Raw genomic sequence first — 20,891 nt, forward strand, 5'->3', positions numbered from 1 at the left:
ATCTCGTTATGAGAGAAGCATATGATAATGAAAATGATGCATGAAGGCAGAGATTTGAAAGTACATTTTCAAATATTTTTTACTGTCCATTTATTTATTTGACTAGTATTATTTATTGACGAGCCAAATTGTCGACTAATCTGATAATCATTTTCTGCCGCCACATAAAAGCTGTTTTTATTTTTATTTTCCTGAGGGATTTTCTTTAAACAATGGGTGCTTTTAAACCCAAGTCAATACTCATTCATCATTTATGTTGAGCTGTATGCTTACTTATGGACAAGCTGCACTCTTACACATTTATTTGGAAGAAATTAATTGCAGTGTACTGATTGAGCAATACTTCTTTGAAGTATTACTTTTTTAGTTTGTGCCAAATTCCATTGTTCTTTCCAGTAAAACTTTCCAAGGGAATTATCTGGAATTTATGGATCCATAAGAATATAGCTACCAAAAGTTTTAGAACAAGCTCTGTGGCTCCATGTCACTGGGGCTGCAACGATTGGGGAATTAACCGATTAGTCAATAAACCAAATGATTATTCAGTTGATCAAGAAAATTATTGATAAATGATCAGTTATTAAATTAATCATTAGCTCCAGCCCTACATGTTATTTCCTTTGTAATTTCATTGAGTATCTTGTCATTTTACTGAAACTGTGTTGTGTAGATTGCAAAGAGGGCAGACGACAACAGTGTAATAATTAGGAAAGAGAGCTTCAAAGAGAGCAAATAAATACACTTTGTTCACCCTTTTATTGTTTTAGAAAATGCTCCAGCGAGCCTCTTACAACAGTAAGATGAAGAAACAAACAGGTAAATTAACCTGCAGAAACCTCCAGAGAACACTGTTTTAATGCTTGTTGTAAACTGCAGCTGCCATTGCCCCGCTGAACAACAATATTTAAACTTGTACAAACCTCAAGCCAAATGCCATATCAGTTCTTAACAATATGTAACATTAAGTCTCAGCAGGGCACCGCAAATACAGTACAGATAAGGCACAATGGTGTTTACGAGATAGAGAGGAGGGGATTCATCTGATTCAACAGATGAAATATGACTGGTCTGAAGTCCCTAGCCTTAAAATGAAGATAACAAATCTCTCTCAAAAAAAGTCATTAAACTCCAACACAGTTATGATGACTTCACAGCACTGATACAGACAGAGTTGATGTGTTCAGCTTTCTTTTAGGGGCAGTTTGTACCACAATCCTTTTCTTTTCCATAAAAAAAATTAATGACTTATTGGTTTATGTTTTTTTCACCTTTCACACACATACATACTGATAAAAAAGTCCCTTTCAAAACAAATTGTAGTTCAGTCCTGTCTGTGTCTGAAGTCTGGGTCAAGCACTGATCAGAGCAGCAGAGTCCAGGATACTCTCTGGTCGAGATACCAGCAGGCTGAGATCCACACAAACATCTTAAACACATTGCTCGGGATGAAAACTGGGTTCCAGAAATGTTGATCCATTGTAAATGGCATCAGGTTACTGTGGCGAGGAAATGAGCTTTGAAAGCCTGATGGATAGTGTGATGATGGATGCAAATGGACAGTTTTATTGATCTGCTCCAGCTGCCCTATTGGTTCGTTTCCTTGGAGACGCTTTAGGGGAAGCCTTGTCTGTAAGACAGGAAGTAAAGGTCAGATATTTGTGTTGCTTCATTCTCATGGAGAGTAACAGTGATATGAGCAAATGGCCACACCTCAAACCAGCGTTTAGTCTACAGGTACTATAAAAGTGAACGTACTCATGACATTGAGAGTCTCCTGAGGAATCCAGCTGATGTCCACATCGCTCATCCCGCCAGTGCCCTTCTCTATTTTCACTGGGATTCTCCTTTTCTGCAAAACACAGGTTGAAAGACAACATGTTCAATTTCAAAACCATTTTGTCCATCAGCCTACTTCAATTTCAATTGATCCCTGTACGCTTTACAGGGATGAGGATGGATGACATTAATGTGAGCTCCATTCCATCTCCTTTTGTTGATCTTGCACATAGAAGTATGTTATAATCCCACCACCCAAGTAGATATGTAGCCCCAACACACATACATAAACAGTAAGAATAAAACAGCTGACACATACCGTCCTCGTCTCCAGGACCTGGTACATCCCAAAGAGCATCAGGACTACCAGTCCAACCAAGAAGATGTACATGAACATTCTGCAGAGAAAAACAAAATGATTTCTTTACTCAGAGAACAGAAATCAGGAAAAGAGGTCCACATTTAGTTTTTGTATGCATGATGCATGGCTACTGGACGACTGAAGACCTTCACAATGCATGGCCACGACGTAGAGCCGTCTAAGTGCTTTTTCCTATGAAATTCATTTCAATATCTGCAGCAACCCAGCGAGTTGAAGATGGTGGTATGAAAACATTTCTCTGACCTCTCCTAAGCATTCTGCAGTGTGCTTACTAAATAATGTATGAGCAACTTCAAGTGCAACTTTTTAGCGTAAAAACCAGTCACACATAATTGGCCCCTTTGTGCACTTAAGTGGCCTTTGCCCATAACTGCAACAGTTTCTGATGTGTTTTGAGATTTTAGGAAGGAAAAGAGCATTTCTCTTGCTTGACTAATTTGCTGGTGACAGTTTCTGGATCTTGCACCAGCAGCACAATTCTGACAACTGATCTCTTTGTGCAAATTTCACACCTCTTTTTGCAGGTTCTTACATGTGCTGCAATCGTCTGGGGAAGCTGCGATTGTGAAGCCATACAGAGCTGGATACAGCCATAAGGGACGTGGACAATAAATAATAGATGGGCAAAATAATTAGATGTACACACGATTTGCATAGAATTGAGATGCAGGAATTGGTTTCGTACGACCACTCATCACCTACTGTGATTTAGTCATTTTGCTGCTACACTATAGCTTGCCGACTTCTTTACATTTTTGCAGTGAAATAATACAAAAAGCAACAGCTTTCTTTATATTTTCATTTACAAATATGCGCATGATAAGATATAAACCAAGTAGAGGAAAGCCTTACGTTTCTCCGTCCAGTCCCTCCTCTAGCTCAGTGATGGTGACAGTCTGGTTGTAAATGGCAGTCTGGAACACGCTGCCCTGAAGAAAAAATGAAAAGTAGTCAGCAAGTGCCATGAACATTCAAGAACTTCCTTCAAAAGTTTTAGAGCTGCTCTCTAAAAATCTGAATGTTAATATGACTGTCAATAATCATGCGTTCATAGCACGGAAACAACATGTCAAAGCTCCGCAGGCAGCGAACAGAGACGGAAAGAAGCCACCAGTAGTTCCAGTTATACAGAAATGACTGTTACATGAATATAAAGACAAAGTGCTGACTGAGAATGACTTCTTCAGGTTACTTTTCATGAATCAGCAAAATTTGAGATGGGCTGTGAAAAACCTTCCTGTGGACCGTCAAATGGTTTTCTATAAATAATGAAAAACTTTTTTTTTTTTTTTACCTCAGCATCAATGTAGTTGAGGAGGATAACAAGACCGAATGGCCGACCTGCCATGGGCTGAGCTGGGATGAAGGAGTACTCGAAGGAGGCCTGAGCCTGGGGCTGCACTACAGTGTTCAGAGGCAAAGCTGTGAACTACACAAAACATACATCATTAAAACACACAGCTGCTCAACTGCGACACTGTAAGCACTTTTTTGTGGCATTTACTGTATTTTTTTTTTTTTGCTATACAAACACACACATACAGTACATTCATACATAAAAATACAATGCTGTGGATGTTTTTTTTTGCTATTTTTTTTCCTCTGTTTTTTCTTGCGTCACAATGAAATAACAAAGAATAAATCACACGGGCTTCATGGTTTTCATTTACCACATGTGAATACTTCATAACCACTACATCTTTCACAATATGTTTCAACAAAACAACCACATCCCAAAATATCTGAGTCGTTGAGACGTAGATACAGAACACCTTTTGATCACCTCAAAGTGGAAACCAAACAACAAATGATTGCATCTTATTTTACACATATCCAACTCCAGATAAAGTCAAAAGGCAGAGCAATGTCTGCTGCTGGTCTTTATTCCAGATCTAACTTACGTTCTGGATGTAGAACTGGAAGTCTTGGGGGTAACGGAAGGAGGCCTCCAGCGACTGCACGGTGAAGTCTTGACTTGCCTTGTTCGTGAAACCCACCAGGAACCTCACAATCTCATTGGCAGGAAACTCTAAAGTTATTGCAGGCGCAAATACACAATATAGAAATTGCAACACTAGCACAAATAAAGTGGGAGGTATAAGATGTACTAACAAAGCCGCATAATTGGCTGATGTGTTGCAGTTCAGGGTGATGTCTTCACTCAGAGCTTCAGTTTTCCACAAAAGACTGAAAGCCAGGAGCCAAACCAACCTTCTCCTGTCATGAAGACGATGGTGGTGTCAGCGTCAGGGTGGGACGTCAACGGTTTATCAGCTGCTTCATCAGTGTCATCTTCGTCTCCCTCCTAAGGGAGAAGCACAGCACGACATTGTTAATCACCTGCATGTCACTCTATAGTTTGCTATAGTGTCCACCCTCAACTCCTGGCATAGAAAATAGCGGCGATGCAGCTGCTCTCGTGTTCTTAAAGGATCCTCCAGGGAAGGCTGATGTGTGTGCCAGCTCTTGCAGCCTCCACCTCCAGAGCTCTTCTCACCGCGTGGTTCTGTAGGATGTGCTACCTTGAACGAATGAACTCGATGCTTCTCTTATCGAGCTGTATGCTGAACATGCTTTGCAGTATAACTTTCCATCCAGCTCAAAGGTGCTGGGATACTTCGCCTCCCAAAACTGCATAAATCTTTAACATAAACCTTCAGTATATGTTAAAAAGTGCCAAGGATTGGTTGCCAGTTTCTCAACATGGTTGCCAAAACCTGCCAACCATTAATGTCCAGCCCTGCAATATTGCTGTGTGTTTAAAACATACATACCGTGGGTTGAATCTGATCTTCCTCAACAAGCACCTCTTCCTCATCGTCTTCCTCCTCATCTACAGCAGCATCTGCGTCCTCAGCAATGTCCTCAGCTGAGTCGGAGTCTGCAGAGACGTGGCCTGTGTGGGTCAGAGGACACGATGGGTGACATGATGCTGGTATGGCATTAACGGTTAAACCTTCCAGGATTTGATTGTTGTCACATTTTATTACTGATGCTTTCCTGTTTGCTTGCAATCTTTTGACTGTTTTCAGGGATTGAAATAGACAATGAATGCCTGTATTTGGTCATTATATCGCCATTACTGATATTTTCTTCCGCATTACATTTTGCAGTGAGTGTGAGAGTGTGTTTATCTTCTGCAAAAGCCACAGTCATCCTGCAATTGATCAACATCTCCCAATATAAAGGTATTTGGTCAAAAATATTGATGGATTTAATAATATGGTAATCTGTGGAGAAGGAAGCTCAGAGTAGCAGTGAATAAATGTGTGGAAACAATATAATTTACTTACACAAAAAAGAGAAACTATTACATATTTTAGTGGTGGAAGAACTGGAATATTACACACCAGTATCAGAACGCATACAGACAAAGCAATCAATGTTTTAGCTGGATTTACCCAGCAGTAACAATCCAAATCTATGCTCTGAGGGGTTTTTGTGTGACTGTTGATGCATTTTCATTGTTGCCATGTATTTAAACTGGACACTTGTTGCCAGTTAAACAGCAGAACAATAAAAGCCCCCTTTTTCATGCATGTGAACGGGAGAAAGTGGCGTTAGGAGACAAACAGCATCTTATCTATGGTGACGTGTCCCAGCCGGTCACTGCTGCTGCATCCACAGCGACTGATCTTTGACTGAATCCACCTCTGAACGCTCACAAAGTGACACTGAACGGCACATTTACTGGCTGAAGTTATACTTTTACACTGAAGCGGCAGCAGCTGTCAGGCGACCAGGATTTTCAATCATCTGAGAGTAAAACAATCAGTCGGTGTGAATGAAGCCTGAGACAGCTCGTCCATACATTCACGTTGGCACAGCGGTGCTGCACACTCACAGCTGTGCAGCTGTGCCACGTAATAACTTTTAGAAGTGATCCAGAGTTGAGGCGACGACACGGATCTTCAAACGGAGGAGGAAATATCACTTACCGATGGATATGAGGCCACAGGGGAAGGCCAGGAGGAAAAGCAGCAGCAGTTTTGGTCCGAAGTTGAACATTTTGTCGGAGTTGAAAGCTGAGGTTAGTAACACATCAGCGTTCAGCAGCGGAGAGGAGGGCGGCGTTCAGCAGGGCCGGGCTAACGGAGAGTTTAGCCCCGCCCGTCTGGAGGAGGGTTCGGGAGGTCCCGTTTTTTTTTTTTTTTTTGTTTTGGTTTTTTAAACTTTTAAACTTGGCTTTAGTTTTACACACGGAGGAAGTTGACTGTCTGCTGAAAGCGTGTGGCGACTCGCTGACATTTTTTGCTCTTAATGTTGTGCAAACTGACAGCAGGTTTTGCGGTTGCTCCTTCGTGCTCATGGTCCTCATTAAATCATGATTAAAGTGAAAATGGAGTCATTTAATTTCGCACTTAATGCATCTTTTGCACAGAGCAGTATTCAGATCCTTTACTTAAAAAAGCAACACTTCTACAAAACGTAACATAGTGAAAGTGTTGTGCAGTGAAATGGTCCCTGTCACCGTTTTACTATTATATAAGATGTGTTTGGATCAATATTACCAATGTATAAGTAGCAGGAAGGCTTGGTGTTCAGGCTGCATGACTTCTGTTGGCTGGTGAACGTACCCCTATAGAAGTAGGTCAGCTCCTCCCTGGTCCAGCCCCCAGTCAGGCTGAGGGTATCTAAAAGCACTTGTGGCACCATGGCTTCCTTTTTGCCTTGCCTTGTCTGATGCCACATAGTCCCCTCTTTGTGACTCTGGGTAGGTGATGTTGATTGTCCTTTTTTTTTTAAAATAAAAAGAAAAAAGGTTTAATACTACTTGCCAGAGTCCTTTTTTGTGGTTTTAGTCTCCTGTCTGCCTGGTCATACTGGTGTCCGCTTCCCTGAGGTCTTGATAATCTGTCTCCCCTGAGTGATCTGGACATTAGCCCTCTCAAGTTGGCTTTGTCGACGCACTTGTATTGATATGGATTATTTGAACTCTTCAGTATGATTAATGTCTGAGGTACTTGTTGTTGGCACATTATGGCAGGGTTACAGACTTTAAGATGTACTGTGTTTGTATTTTAGATTTCAATCAGCTACTGTTTGGTCCTTGGCTCCAGCTGTTGTGTAGTGTTCAGGGACTGTTTTGGATTGAACCAACTGGCATGATCTCTTGTGTAGTTTGATTTTTTCTTTTTCCCTTTTCCTAGTGGAGCTTGATGGCCGGCTTGAGGTGGAGGCTAGGCATCGTAGCGTGGTTCCCCTCACAGATTTGTGGTGGTAAGAGCATGGGAACACAATATTGAGCCACAGTTTGCAGTGATTGCCCGTTGCCGTGAGCAGACGAGTGGTGGGTGAGTTGCATTATTGGAACACACCCTTCAGTAGGCTGCCTCCCCACAGCTAGCCTCAGCCCACTTTTCCATCTCCCCAGTTATTTTAGTTATTTCTACTGGAACTGATACTTCCAGCTACTTTTTAATCAATAAATTTGCTTTTGTTTCGGAACACTGTCTCTGTCTTATTTCAGTTAACACACCTGTGTTACCGGTTTAGAACCTGGGTATTGGTTTAGCCCATAATATAATTCCTGGGGTGAGGTGGCATTGTCAAGTGGTTGCATTTTGGTGGCCTTCTGCCCCCCCCCCCCCCCCCAATTCTAACTATTCATATACTGCGGCTGTTTAATCTACAGCTATGCGTCATGTAGAATTGCTGTTTGTAGTGCAGAAAAACAGTCCTGTAAAATTAAGAAAGAAATGAGCAGATGAAGTGTATGTAACATGATGCGTGTGTCGCTGTAGCATTTGAATTACAATGACATAGTTCTCTGCTGCTCGCCCTCTGTGACAGTGTTTACTGGAGAAACCACTGGTGTTTAGAACTGGGAGTAATGTGCTGACTGGAACAGGAGTGGCTGCACAGCACTGATCAGCCACATGTGCAGCTGTGAGGCTGCAGCTCAACAGGGGCCCTGTTCCTGTGTTGTGTTCAGTGCACTTTGTATAAATTCTATTTGAAATTTTGGTTTAATAATTGCACTACTTTAAGAGTAAATAAGAATGATCTGCTTTTATCACATTGCTGAAAGTATACCTACAACTTCTACAGATTGCTATCAGTTCATTTAATTTTATACTGATAAAGAACACGAACTCATAACAAACAGAACAGGAACAAAACACACAACAGTGAACCCTGCGCATGCAAAAACAGCAAACAAGCCAATTTCTGGGGACCAGCCATTTTGTACTCTTTCAGGTAAATTAAGGTTTAGGTTTTACTTTTGGCTCTAACATGTCTGAAATTAGCAAAGTCCCCAGGAACATGGTTAGCCAAACGTTAACAAACACAAATCATGAAGCTGCTATCTTCAACCTGCCCTCTGTTCTAACTGAAGACCGGCCTTGATGAGAGGACTGACAGACTGTCCACTTCAGAGGGTCATGTAAGTGTAAATACAATTGACTGGCAGTGCCGTTTGTCTTACTACATTTGAATATTGTTCACTTTGGAGCATTTTAAGTCTTTGAAAATACAGTGTCAAACATCTTTACCGTTTTCATTTTAATATGGTCATTGAACACCCAAATGATTGGATTACTGCATTTCTGGGAAATAAAAAGAAAAAAAAAAAAAACATACTCAAATGGAGATTATAATGCTATTTTGGAAATCCATTCATTTTCAAGCTTGCATTTTCATCTTAATATAGTCCCCCATGAGCTTCCATAAATGACCTCATGATGCAGATGTAGCTTATTTGCATCAATAACATACTATACACTGAAACCTCAAGAAAAAAAAAAAAACAATGCCAAACACATCACTGCTGCACCAACAGGTTAGAAACGTGGATATATTAGAATCAGGTAAACCAAGACCTGAATAGCCATGTAAATATTTTATCCCACATGTGCATTGTAAACGCATGTCTTTAAATGGCACACTGGTCCATGGTGACGTCAACCTTCTATCAGATCTCATTTGTTTCACAGTAGCTAGTTTGGAATGTGTTTTGCCAGACTGCAGGCCAGATTTAGCAGCTCCACCGACACACAGAGAAAGGTTTTGACTCAGGTCATCATGATAGAAATAAAACAAATCAAGTCTATTTCGCTCCTGAAGGTGAAGGCACCGATAATGGGGCTTTTCTTCACACTTACTGGTTCCTCGCAGTCATTGTCACTGGTGTATTTTTGTCCTCACAGCTCACGGTTGGCTTAACAGGTGTATATAGAAATCTATGGCACTGCATTTGGGATGAGTTCATTTTTAGTTAGTTTCCTTTGATTTACTTTTACTTGCCATCATTGAAACATGACAAAATGCTAAATATAGTAGATACTGCATGTTAAATGTGACTTTTTATGTTGTCAAAGGCACAAATTGAAAGTTGCATCTATTTTTATGTGTGAATATTCCTTAATTTTGTCAAAAGAGATTCAAAGTCTCACTACTTCTTCTCTTGGTGTTACTCTCGGTCTAAAAAAAGTTTGTGGCTTTCTGCAAAAGCACACATCCTGTAACGTGTTAACAGCCCTTTGAAAAACAATGCTTTCTTCTGTTGAACAGCATCACACTGAGAGCACAAACATGCAACAGATGCTGTAGTCTGGTTCGTCACATTTACAGTATCTGAAAAGAGACACACAAAGAGAATTTTCCTTGGTTAACGCTTCATTTCCATGGAGAACAATACCATGCCACCTGGTAAGTCTTGATTGAAGATATACTAAATGTCATTTGAATGTGAGCAGTAACGATGATGATCCTTGATGTAAGGCTTGATGTGAGAGTGACTGATTGCTTCTAATAGGCCAAACATGCTGAGTATTCATGATTACACCATCAGACCAGCTCTGACATTTGACATCTGTCAAATCTGATGTTACATCCAAGAGCTGTGGAAAAACTAAAGGCTGATCGTTACACTAGATTTACAGTATTTGAAAGTAATACTGGGAATCTGTTAGACCCTTTTGTCTGCGGAAAGAAGTTAAGTACCAGTCAGCCAACAATCGTTGGCACAAAGAATGGTTTATCACAGTTTGTAGAAGAAAACATTGAGCCACTGGTTAAGGACTAGTTAGGTTACATGGTATACTTAGATAGTATGAAGACAGAAGAGTTCTCAGTCCATGTTCTTGTGGAAGAGCTGAGTTTTCTGCGAGGAGATCATTCAGATAGATAATAGACATGTAGCATTTGTAAATTACTTTTGATAATATAGTCGTTAAAGATAGATAAAAGCTGAATCCACAAATTAATACAGTGAGTAAAATAGAGCTAAAATGGGGCTTCTTTTGTCAATTTGTGTTTTGATTGCTGATCAGTTGCCTGTTTGCTTTTGTGCTTACCAACTCCGTTTTTGCATTTGCCATGACAGGACACTCAGGGACTCTGTGGTGACACATCAACAACCAATGGCCACCCAGAGAGTGGTGTATTTTTCCTGTTAAGTATAGAGAGGGTTCATGACCAGCTCTCAATCATCTATTGTAGGGTAGACTGAGTACAGTTGAGACACTTTTTGCTTCTCCATTTTTGAACAGATATTGCACAAAAACTATACACTGAAAATAAGTGAATTTTCATATGCTGTTTAATTTGTTATTATTATTTAAGTTAATTATTATTGATCAATGACACCTATTGAAATCCATTGATGATGACTGAACATCAATTGTAAATGCAATAAACTTTTTTAAAAAATGACAATTTGACAAGATAATTCAATATAAATTCATTCCTCTTTATTGAAATTACAATAAACAATGGAATATTATCGTAAACAAGCAATAATACAAAACTAAACAAAAAACAAAAAACATAATCATTAATTCACTCCTCACAGTGATGGCATAATGTAACTTTGGTTGCCAGCTGTGCATTCTACATGAGACCACATGCCACATCTGGAGCATGACACCCATTACTCTCTAACCTAGACCTGTGCTGGCCCTCCCCTATTTTTGGTCCTAACTCTCAGTGGGGCATCCTGCAATAGGAAAAGCACAAGAATACAAACATCAACAAAAATTCCATACAGGCTACACAACATAGCTAACACGCACACACACTGCAAGCCTTTTATTTCTAAACTCTGAAGTAGGCTAGGCTACACATCCCATAAAGGCTGTATCAACTGTACCTGTTCTACCACCTTGCCTATTACACCGCATGCTAAATTGTTTTTATATCATTCATGGTTAAAAAGATGTCCATTAATATAACATTGTTCAAGTGTCGCAAATACTAAATTTTATTTTCATTTTCTTTGTTTGTGCTCTTATTATGACTTATAACATGTTATCATTACACTGCACAACTTAACAGCATGTGATGTAATAGAACTCTATCATGGGTACAGTTGAGACATTGTGTCTCAACTGTACCCCGCTAACCACTGTGTATTTCTCTAGATTGTGCAGTGAGCTAACATGCTAGGTTAGCATGAAATATGTGAGTTTTTTTAGGGCACACAATAACGTTTGCAATGATGTAAGTTATGTTTGATGGTCACAAAAGGATAATAAGCTATTCATTGTGGAAGGGACATGGTAAAGTGAAATTCTTACCTTAGTTAAAAGACGTTTGCTGATATCTTCTGACAGGAGATGCTAACACTCTTCAAATTTCCCACTACCAAAGAGGATGCTAATATGCATGTGCTGAGTAAAAATGGCGGCTCAGCCTTGCAGCGTGGGCAAGATATTAAGGGTGTTTCAACTGTACACATGTCTCAACTGTACTCACTCCACCCTACAGCCAATTCTAAAGTTTTGCTCATCAGTATCTTTGAATTAACAACTAACTGTTAACAATTAACCGAGTGTCTTATGTATAAGGGGTCACATGTAGTTACTATTTTGTAGTACTTGTAATGTTTATTAGCTGGCTGCAGTTCTTTTCAGCTCTAGCAATGAACTGAAAGACACTGTGTTTTTCACTGTAAAAGCACTACAATAACTTGTTGTACATGACCTGCCCGGTGCCAAACGGCAGACAGATTGTGATTCGGGTTATGGTCAATATTCCGAATATTGGCTGCATGTAAACGTAGTCACTGACTACGGGTTACTCCTTTTCTAGCCCGAATATTTGGTCATGTATACGCCTATCGGAATATCCCCATTGAATGGAACATTAATTTGTGTTCTGCGCATGTTCTATTCGCAAGGAATCTTGGTCTTTTGAGTGCAGGTAGCATGAATATGGATGGCACAGCTACTTACCACCAATACTTGACACTATTAATGGAAGGCATGAACGTGAAGAAATAGGAAATGGAGCCGGAGCTGTGCCATGCTGCCATGACAGGCAGGTGAACAATGCTCAGCCTTCAGCAGCTAAAGAGCATGATCTTTCTCTCAAGAGTTGGTGGAGACCAAAAACAGAGCTAAAAGAAAAGTTATTAGGTGGCAATAAACACAACTCTGAATGAATGCTAACATTGTTCTGTATCTGCTGGATGTGTAAATAAGCAACTTTCTAAGGTGATCATACGTCAGTGTTTTAAATAAATTGTCTGTATCAAGTTAAAGAAATACATCAAAGTTGTGGGACGGATTGGTCAGACTATCTCATGAGTGTACCCTGAACAGATATATATAAAAAGGCAGGATTAAGAGATTACCACATGGGTATGATCCCCTTTATTTATTCCATATTTTTTGTGGTCCAATCAAATATAAGTTAGAATCTTTAAGGCCAGGACTGGACTAAAGGTCAGTTAAGGGCTATTTTTTAAGCATCTCTCTCCCACTCAAAACATCTCCCTCAACACCACACACACACAAGGATTGTTTTTATCACTTGTGGGGACATTACACAGACTTACATTCATTTCCTGGAGCCTTACCCTAACCCTAACCTTAACCACTATTTGCCTGTTCCTAACCCGGTACCTAACCATAAAGCATGTGAGTCCCCACAATGTGACTGTGGAAACAGATTTTTGCCCCCACAATGTGATAAATACCAGGTCACACACACACACACACACACACACACACACACACACACACACACACACACACACACACACACACACACACACACACACATCAGCAGCAGCAGCAGCTGAATACTTAATCTGTTAACTAAAACTCATTGTATCCTTGAGGTCTAGCAAATATGATGGATGCATTTTCTTCCTCATAAAACATTTGCAAAGCTGATTTTAAGCATCAGTGTGTAGGATTTAGTGTCAGCTAGCATTGAGGTTGCAGATTGCAACCAAATGATTACCCCTCTCCTCACCCACACTTCAGTGTGTCTGAAGACCCTACGGTGGCCGTGAAAGACAGGTTTGGTTTGTCTGTTCTGGGCTACTGTAGAAACAATGGAGTGAAACATGGAAGAACTCATTCAAAGGTAACCAAACACAACAACTAAATCCTATACACTGGTCCTCTGAGTATTTTAAATCCTATATTGTTTATGTGCAGGTTTATCAGCTTTCGCCTTTATTATGATATACTGTATAATATTTTACTTTAGTCAAGCCAGATACAGGTTCAGTGAAATGAGTAGTCTGCTACTGTGCGTTGGACTGAAATAAGGTTTTGCAAATGTCTTTCCTCTTTGAAGCAGGAAATGGATCCAACATGTTTTGCTGAGCATGTATTCTTGCAGCAAAAACCTAATGCACTGTGCAGTCACTCAGTTCACACACTCATGTGTTTGTGAACATCTCAGTAAAACCGCATCATCCGCATCATCTGCAGACGACTGGGCAGATCCACTGAAGAAGGTGGCTGTGTAAGCTTCTTGCTTAAGGCCACCGCTGCTGTGTTTCTTTCCATGATTTGTTTTATTGTCCTGTCTTACCCAGCTTGTGCTCTGTAAATAAACTTGCCATGGCCCTTTATTCCTACAGTCAGTGTTGTTTGATTCTGTGTGGGGCGACACGGTGCTACAGTGGTCAGCCTGCCACCTCACTGTGGGTGAGTGGGTCGGTTAAACTTCCTATTTTATATGAGAAGTGGTTTTCACCTATGACTTACAAGGCTGAAGATGAATTCAGTCCGTGTGATTCAATGGTACTTGAAGTCCCGCTCCACTCGAAAATGGCCCAAACTGCAACTTAAGAGAGGTGTGATACAGAAACATATTGCTTCCAGACACTGAGAATGGACATCTTGTGTTTTGCCGTTGAACTTTTTCAATGCAGCAGGAGTAAATTCAAAGAGGGATATTTTCTCCTATTTTAAAACAGGTCATCTTATGATTCATGATAAATAAAGTTATTTTTCTGTTTCTCCAGGTGCCGACTCGTCATGTAAACCATCTATCCCACATGTGGTATTCGGGGTTCTCGGCACAGTGCTGGTCCTCTCACTATGTTGGAATATTTTTTGCTGTGTATCAAGATGTTGCTCAGGTAATTTCATGACTTGCTTTTAAAAAAGTTCAGTGAAAACAAATGTTTTCTTGTATCTGATGGTGAACGTATTATCCTTTATACTACAACAGGAAAAGGGATATGTCAACCAAGAAAAAGGTATGTTGCTTATATATTCACTGTTCAAAGGAGGCAAAATTAATTTCTCTTCAATTGTCTGCGTTTTAACAACTCAGTGCCAAACAGAAAAAAATATATATATTCCTGTCTGTTTGTCCAATTTAAGACGGAGCGTAAGGCAGATGGAAGAAAATCCTATTTATGGAAACATAAGCTACATGCAAACAAGTAAGTGCTTTGTACAAGTGTCTCTCTATATGCCGTTATCTGTGTCTGCTTACAGTGTGATGTTGTTTTCCACAGGCACGACTTTGCTCAACAAAGCTGATGCTCCACACTCAAGGGATCAACAGAGAGTCACTTCTGACTCACAGGTAGAGTCTTCACAAAGCCTGAGGTTTTTACCTGTAGGTCCACATCACACTCTGCATCTGCCGTTAGTTCACAGGCGTCACTAACCTTCACAGCAACACTTTCCTTTAAAGGACAAGGGAAAGCAGCAGTAGCATAGAAAGCAAGCAGAAGCAGCGACATGAAAAAAATGACTCAGAAGGATGAGATTGGATAACACTATAAACCTGTCCTGCTCGTATAACGTTATGTGAAGATGTTGTGCGTTTTGTTTCTCCTTCCAGTCCAGAACTCAGGACTGCTATGCCAACCTGACCCTGAAGGCTCCCAGACAGCAGGCTGGCCGCAGCTCACCACAGATACAGTACGCAGATGTAGTTCAGCTAGAGGAGCCGTCAGAGTCGGGGAAGGAAGATGAAGGCAACACAGACGCCCTATCCACCATGTCTGACTTGTATGCCTCTGTGCAAACTCAGCGCACCAAAACTGTGGACACTGCAGACGACGGAGAGGGCTACGCCAACCATCTGTGAAAAGAGCTCCAACCCTGATGCTGAGATGCCACAAATGGTGATTGTGCAACCTGGCCTGCCACCACAGGATGGCGCCCTTTGTTCTTTGTTATATCAATAATCCCAACCCCTGTGTGAAGTGATGCATGTCATACCTCTCAAGCAGACTAACTGAATTGTACTAGTTTTATTGGCTAATGCTCAATGTGTTTTTGATACTTGCCTTGTTTTGATGTTGTTGATGTTTCTGAAGCATTTGATTGTTAATATCATATATCCTTAAATTAATTGTTGATTCTATAATAAATCACACTGGGACTAATTAATTGTGTGATCTTTACTGAAGACCTGTTTTAAGACATAAAAATACTCTGCTTTGAATAATAATTTGTGTCTGATATGTTTTTTTCACCAAAGAATTCAACTTCAAGTTTCAGGTTTACTCTTCACACTTGGCTTCAAAACTAGCATGTAGCTACATGTGTTAAATTCAGAGACAGAAACCTTCATTAGATGAATGTGAAATGTCATTTATCATTATCGGTGGTCATTTCTTTTTATTTTTTGGCCGACTACTAGTTAGAGTCCGCACTTTGTATTTTACATAACTCATTTATGATGGCAGTGATAACAGGTCAGGAGGCACTTATCAGTGTGATAATAAGCTCTCATAATGATTTAGAACTATTTGCAGGACAGTTATAACACTGTCCTCCAACAGAACGAGGGAGTCACTTCTATTGTTGTGAAGAGTTTCTAAATCATATCAAAATCTGATTCAGAATCAGTGCTGTCACCACAATCAGTGATGTGAATGCAACAACAGCCACGTGTAGCACCTGTGAAAATGCAGAGATTGAGTCTTAAAAAGAAAATGGCTGAAGTGGCTGAAGTCACGATGGTCCAGCCAACTTTCCCATATCAGAATGTCGCTGCAGTCTTTTATCAGAAGTCACGTTTCACAGTAGTTATTGTCACAGTGGTGTGATGTTCTCACCACAAAAGTGATGACACTAAATTAAAAAAATGTAATATTGTGGATGCTATATCCTCTTAATAATTGGATTTGTGAGCTTATTTAATACCCCAAAACATTTTTGTCTGTATACATGACACACAGTTTCCGAAATTCAACATCAGAGTTTGCATCAGCGTTCTGTGAGCTGAGAACTTTGCTTTCCCATTGTCCATGATTAGATAAGGCACTATGTTGACCACATCATTTACTGAAGTACTCGGTGGTGATAGACAAAATTCTTTACCTTTGTAACTAATGACATGCACTTTAATACAGGTGACCACAATCTTGCAGGACAAACCAACACCTGCTAACACCATTTTTTTAATCACCCAATAAACTTTATACTGACTCAAATATGTTCTTCATTTTACAACGTTACAACTCTTTGTTCAAGCTTTGGATCTTTACCAAATTTTAATTGTATAGTACACTGCCTTGATCTCCAGAAATGCTGGCAGATTTGGCATTAAGCAGTTGTTTATGGATTGGTCTTATAGTGATATCTCAGATGCCTCATGTGGCTAGCATCAGCAGGATGTCAACAGCAGGATGAGACATGGTTATATAACAACTGCTGAAAGTCCATTTCAGTTTTATGGGGAGAAAGACACTGACTCCGAACTGTGACACTGAAAATAAATGACTGGAAAGGTTTTGCAACAAGATCAATTTATTCAAATGTGCACTGTAAGAAATTCCCTTGTTAAACTACAATAAACTACTGGCAGCTACAGTTGCCAGCATGAAACTGTTACTCTACAGTGTACTGTAATCCATAACAACAGTTTATTACTGTAAAAAAAAATCAAGGTTCTGGGCTGTATTATTTTTAGCTTTGCAGTATAATACTGTCAGCTGGTTGTTTGCACGATACTGCTATTTTAGTGTTCCTACTGTAATCGCCACAGTTCACAGTTTTTTACTGTAAAATGTACTATATAAATGTAGAATGTAGAAAAAAACCTGCAAAATTGTGAGCACAGAAATGAGTTGGACAAGTGAATGCCTCACAAAATTAGTCTTTTATTAAAGTCAGTGCAGTATCCATTCAGTGACTGACAAATTGACATCATTTAATTTTTGTAGAATACATAAAACACGATCCATAAAAACACAATTCCTCGTGCTGAACAAGTTCTCAGTCTGCATGTCCTCATCCATGTACCCTGTATTCACTTTCTTTTTTTGTCCTGAACTATGACAAGAGATGCCTATGGCACATTACATTTACCAATGCACTTCATATAATAAAAATTATTGACATGTTCTCAACAATTTGTATACCACTTACGTATCAAACTCAATGCACCTTACCTTCAGTATCCATCTTTCATGACAATAAACAGACCATAATACCTGGACTTGTTACCTGGAAATATCATGACCACGTGGTTGCAGTGTGGGCTGTTTCTTTGTGAAAGCGAGGTCCTGTGTGCACATGTGCTGTGGCCCAAAGCCCACTTAGAGTCCATGAGGTTGTTTTATGCAGACAGTCACATGTAGATCAACAGCTGCTTGTTGGACACCAACGCCCCCTCGCTGGCCTTTGTCCCTCTTTTGGGGTCGATAACAATGAAGCACATGAATGTGTATTAACAGAGAGAGCATATATTTGGTGTGGTAAGTTAAGATTGTGTAATGCATTCCTCGAATAAAAATTCTAGGATGTTTTCTCATGATAATCACCTCATCATTATGAAGCAATGTTCTCATTTTTAAAAACGATTTTATCACTATGAGAAACGAGACATCATTACAAGTTTTCCCGCCCAGATGGACAGAAAAGCAACACGACACAGGATTCAAAACTTGGAATATCTCAACAACAAATGGTAAAATAGTGCCTGGTCCTTCATGTAGATTTCTGTCAACAAATCAATGGAGGATCACATCTTACCGCAGACATTTGATTAATTACAAATGAACATGAGTTAATGAATGACCAGGCTAGCTAACTCAACTTAGTTTGCTGATTGTGTAGAAATCGGATCCCGTGTTATTGGTTAACGTGGTTCAACAGAAAGATATCAAATGTTGTCCACTCAGCATTTAAAGGAGAGATGCTAGTTAACTGAAAACACCTGTAAACATGCTAGCATCATCACAAAATAGGAAACTTAATACAATATATATGTTCAACAAAAAATGACAAGATATCCAATGTATTCACCATCTTTAAGCGCTTCTTTATATCCTCATTTCATTTCCACTGTTCCAGCCCTGTAATCAAACATGCAGCACACAGGAGATGATGCATGTCAAATGTACATTAGCTCCTTGATAACAGCTTTTTAAACCACAAGGACAATGTTGACCGGTTCACTGAGGAGGCAGTGTACATTGAGGATACCATTAATTATGAATGTACAATGAAAGGGAAAAATTAATTAAAGCTGAGAGTTTTATTAAATTAACCTGTGAGATTAATCTGTGCATGTCTTAAATAGAAAACATATTATTAGTAATACATAAGATGCATTAGTGTACTAATTAAAAATAAAATAATAATAATAAAAATAATTTACTTCAAATTTCTAAAACGTAATATAATTACATCACATATCTTTCCATTGTACATGCAAAAGATTAACTACGACATTAAACAGCTTTGGATGAAGAACCCTTCAACTCAAATCCCAAATACATTTTATCTATGCAACAGGCATAAAACCAAGTGTGAAAAACATCTGCATTTGGAAACAGCTGTAATGACAATAGTTTAAAAACGGAATGACTCATGATGACTGCTTTTCTCTGACAGCTGAGATTTCGGACTTCATGGAATTCATTTGTACTTTTTCATCAAAGCTTATGGGTTTCTTGAGCTCTTCTACACAGTCAAAGTCAGAGGGCATGTCAAAGAAGAGCTCATCATCAAAGCAGTCCTTGTCAGATGGGGACGCCATGTAGGGCAGCTTCATGACCAAACCAGTGAGCATCCCGCCAATTGCAGAGGCTGCAATGGTGACAACGACAGCTGCCACCTGGTACAGAGCTTGCTCCTTCGCAGTGCGACCCAAGCCCGGCTTCAGCCCAGGAATCTGACTCTGCAGCTCCAGGAGCTTTGGATCTCCCTCAGGTGGAGCACGGTGGGAGAAGATCTGATACATGCTGGGCCCGTAGGTTTCTTCTGTTGCTAAGAGGATAGCACAGATGCCTGCTGTGGATGATATGAGGCCTGTGAGCCCGTGGAGGTTGTGAATACCACACTGGTCTTGGATCCTCATGCGTCGGGCCAGAAAGGGGGACAGGTACTTGTAGCCCAAGAAACAGGCAGTGCAGCCCATGATGCCCAAGGCGTATGCAGCTACAGGGGAAATCATCATGTCCACAGAAGCCCCAACGGTCACACCTCCTGCCAGGGTCACATTCTGAATATCAGCCATTGTGAGCTTACCTCTCTTACTGAATGCTGCAGAGAGTGCAAAGGCAGTGATAGTGGATGAGCTAAGACCTAGAAACGTGTGGAGTATTGCTCTGTGTTGATCATCACCCTTTAAGGTCAGAGCAGAGTTGAATGAAGGCCAGAACACCCAGAGGAACAGGGTTCCCATCACAGAGAGAATGTCAGAATGATAACTAGTGATCTCTTTAGCATGGCCCATATTCAGGCTCGGGCGGTAAAGCACAAATGTCACCCCTAGACCAAAGTAGCAGGCAAAAAGATGAATGAGAATAGATCCACCTGCATCATTGATCCTAATGTATTTCAGTACAGCCCACTCTGTGACAGCAAAAATGGGGATCTCCAGCAAAGCCATGACGAGAAGCTGAACTGGGCTGGTCTTCCCAAGCACAGCTCCAAAAGAGATGAGCACCACAGCGCAGGCGAATTCTGCATTCACCAGGTTGATCACTCCGAGGTGAATTTTACCGTCATAGTAAAACTGGAAGAAACCTTGTATCAGGATTGCCCACTGGATCGTGAATGTAGCTGTAAGAAAGTTGAAGACCATCCCACTGAAGCCGTAGAATCGGAAGAAGGCCAGCAGGCAGCCGAAGCCCATGAAGATCATCATTTGCACGTCAGCAAAGTAGGGATAGTCACGATACATGGAGTTTTCCATTGGGTTGGTCTCATTATTTTGCATCTTAGCATTGGCATTGTCATCGTAAGTGACGAAGAGGGCATAAAGAACTACCATGACAACCTCCATCACCAGCACGAAGGCTGGCAGGCGCACCTTCAAACTTGTAGACACATTCATGGTGATGCAGAGCTCACTGCTGCTTCCCCGGCTGTTGCAGCAACCCTTTTATACCACTATTCTATAGAGATAAAAGATAAGAACAGCTGATAGCGTGATGACCATAACCCCACGTGGAACACTGTTATTTAACACTGCAAACTGAGTGCAGACTGTACTTTAATCCTTCACAATCCTTCTTTTCCCCACCTGCTTCTCATCACAGCCCTATCTAAATTTAAATCTAAAAAAT

At 40.3% G+C, this 20,891-nt stretch overlaps 3 protein-coding genes and 1 pseudogene across 3 annotated transcripts in view; 1 reads left to right on the top strand and 3 right to left on the bottom strand.

Moving 5' to 3' along the window:
* LOC139350657 (leucine-rich repeat neuronal protein 2-like) overlaps nt 1–20,891 on the bottom strand; it is an 88,627-nt gene that overhangs the window by 18,057 nt on the left and 49,679 nt on the right. The gene's annotated exons all lie outside the window — the stretch shown is intronic.
* Nucleotides 739–6,264, bottom strand: LOC139328963 (translocon-associated protein subunit alpha-like). The gene is made up of 9 exons (XM_070959052.1): nt 6,097–6,264; nt 4,933–5,054; nt 4,370–4,463; nt 4,060–4,187; nt 3,453–3,587; nt 3,011–3,087; nt 2,096–2,174; nt 1,756–1,849; nt 739–1,627 (listed from the first exon to the last, which is right to left on the bottom strand). The coding sequence occupies exons 1-9, from the start codon at nt 6,164–6,166 to the stop codon at nt 1,563–1,565; spliced, it is 864 nt and encodes a 287-aa protein (XP_070815153.1). The 5' UTR covers nt 6,167–6,264; the 3' UTR covers nt 739–1,562.
* On the top strand, nt 14,455–15,740 carry LOC139329350 (signaling threshold-regulating transmembrane adapter 1-like). The gene is made up of 5 exons (XM_070959629.1): nt 14,455–14,486; nt 14,579–14,606; nt 14,734–14,795; nt 14,871–14,941; nt 15,203–15,740. Exons 3-5 carry the CDS (start codon nt 14,750–14,752, stop codon nt 15,449–15,451), a joined length of 366 nt encoding a protein of 121 aa, XP_070815730.1. The 5' UTR covers nt 14,455–14,486; nt 14,579–14,606; nt 14,734–14,749; the 3' UTR covers nt 15,452–15,740.
* Nucleotides 19,187–20,659, bottom strand: LOC139327882 (ammonium transporter Rh type B pseudogene; annotated as a pseudogene).

The sequence above is a fragment of the Chaetodon trifascialis genome, chromosome 3, assembly GCF_039877785.1.
Source record: "Chaetodon trifascialis isolate fChaTrf1 chromosome 3, fChaTrf1.hap1, whole genome shotgun sequence".
NCBI classification, from domain to species: domain Eukaryota; kingdom Metazoa; phylum Chordata; class Actinopteri; order Chaetodontiformes; family Chaetodontidae; genus Chaetodon; species Chaetodon trifascialis.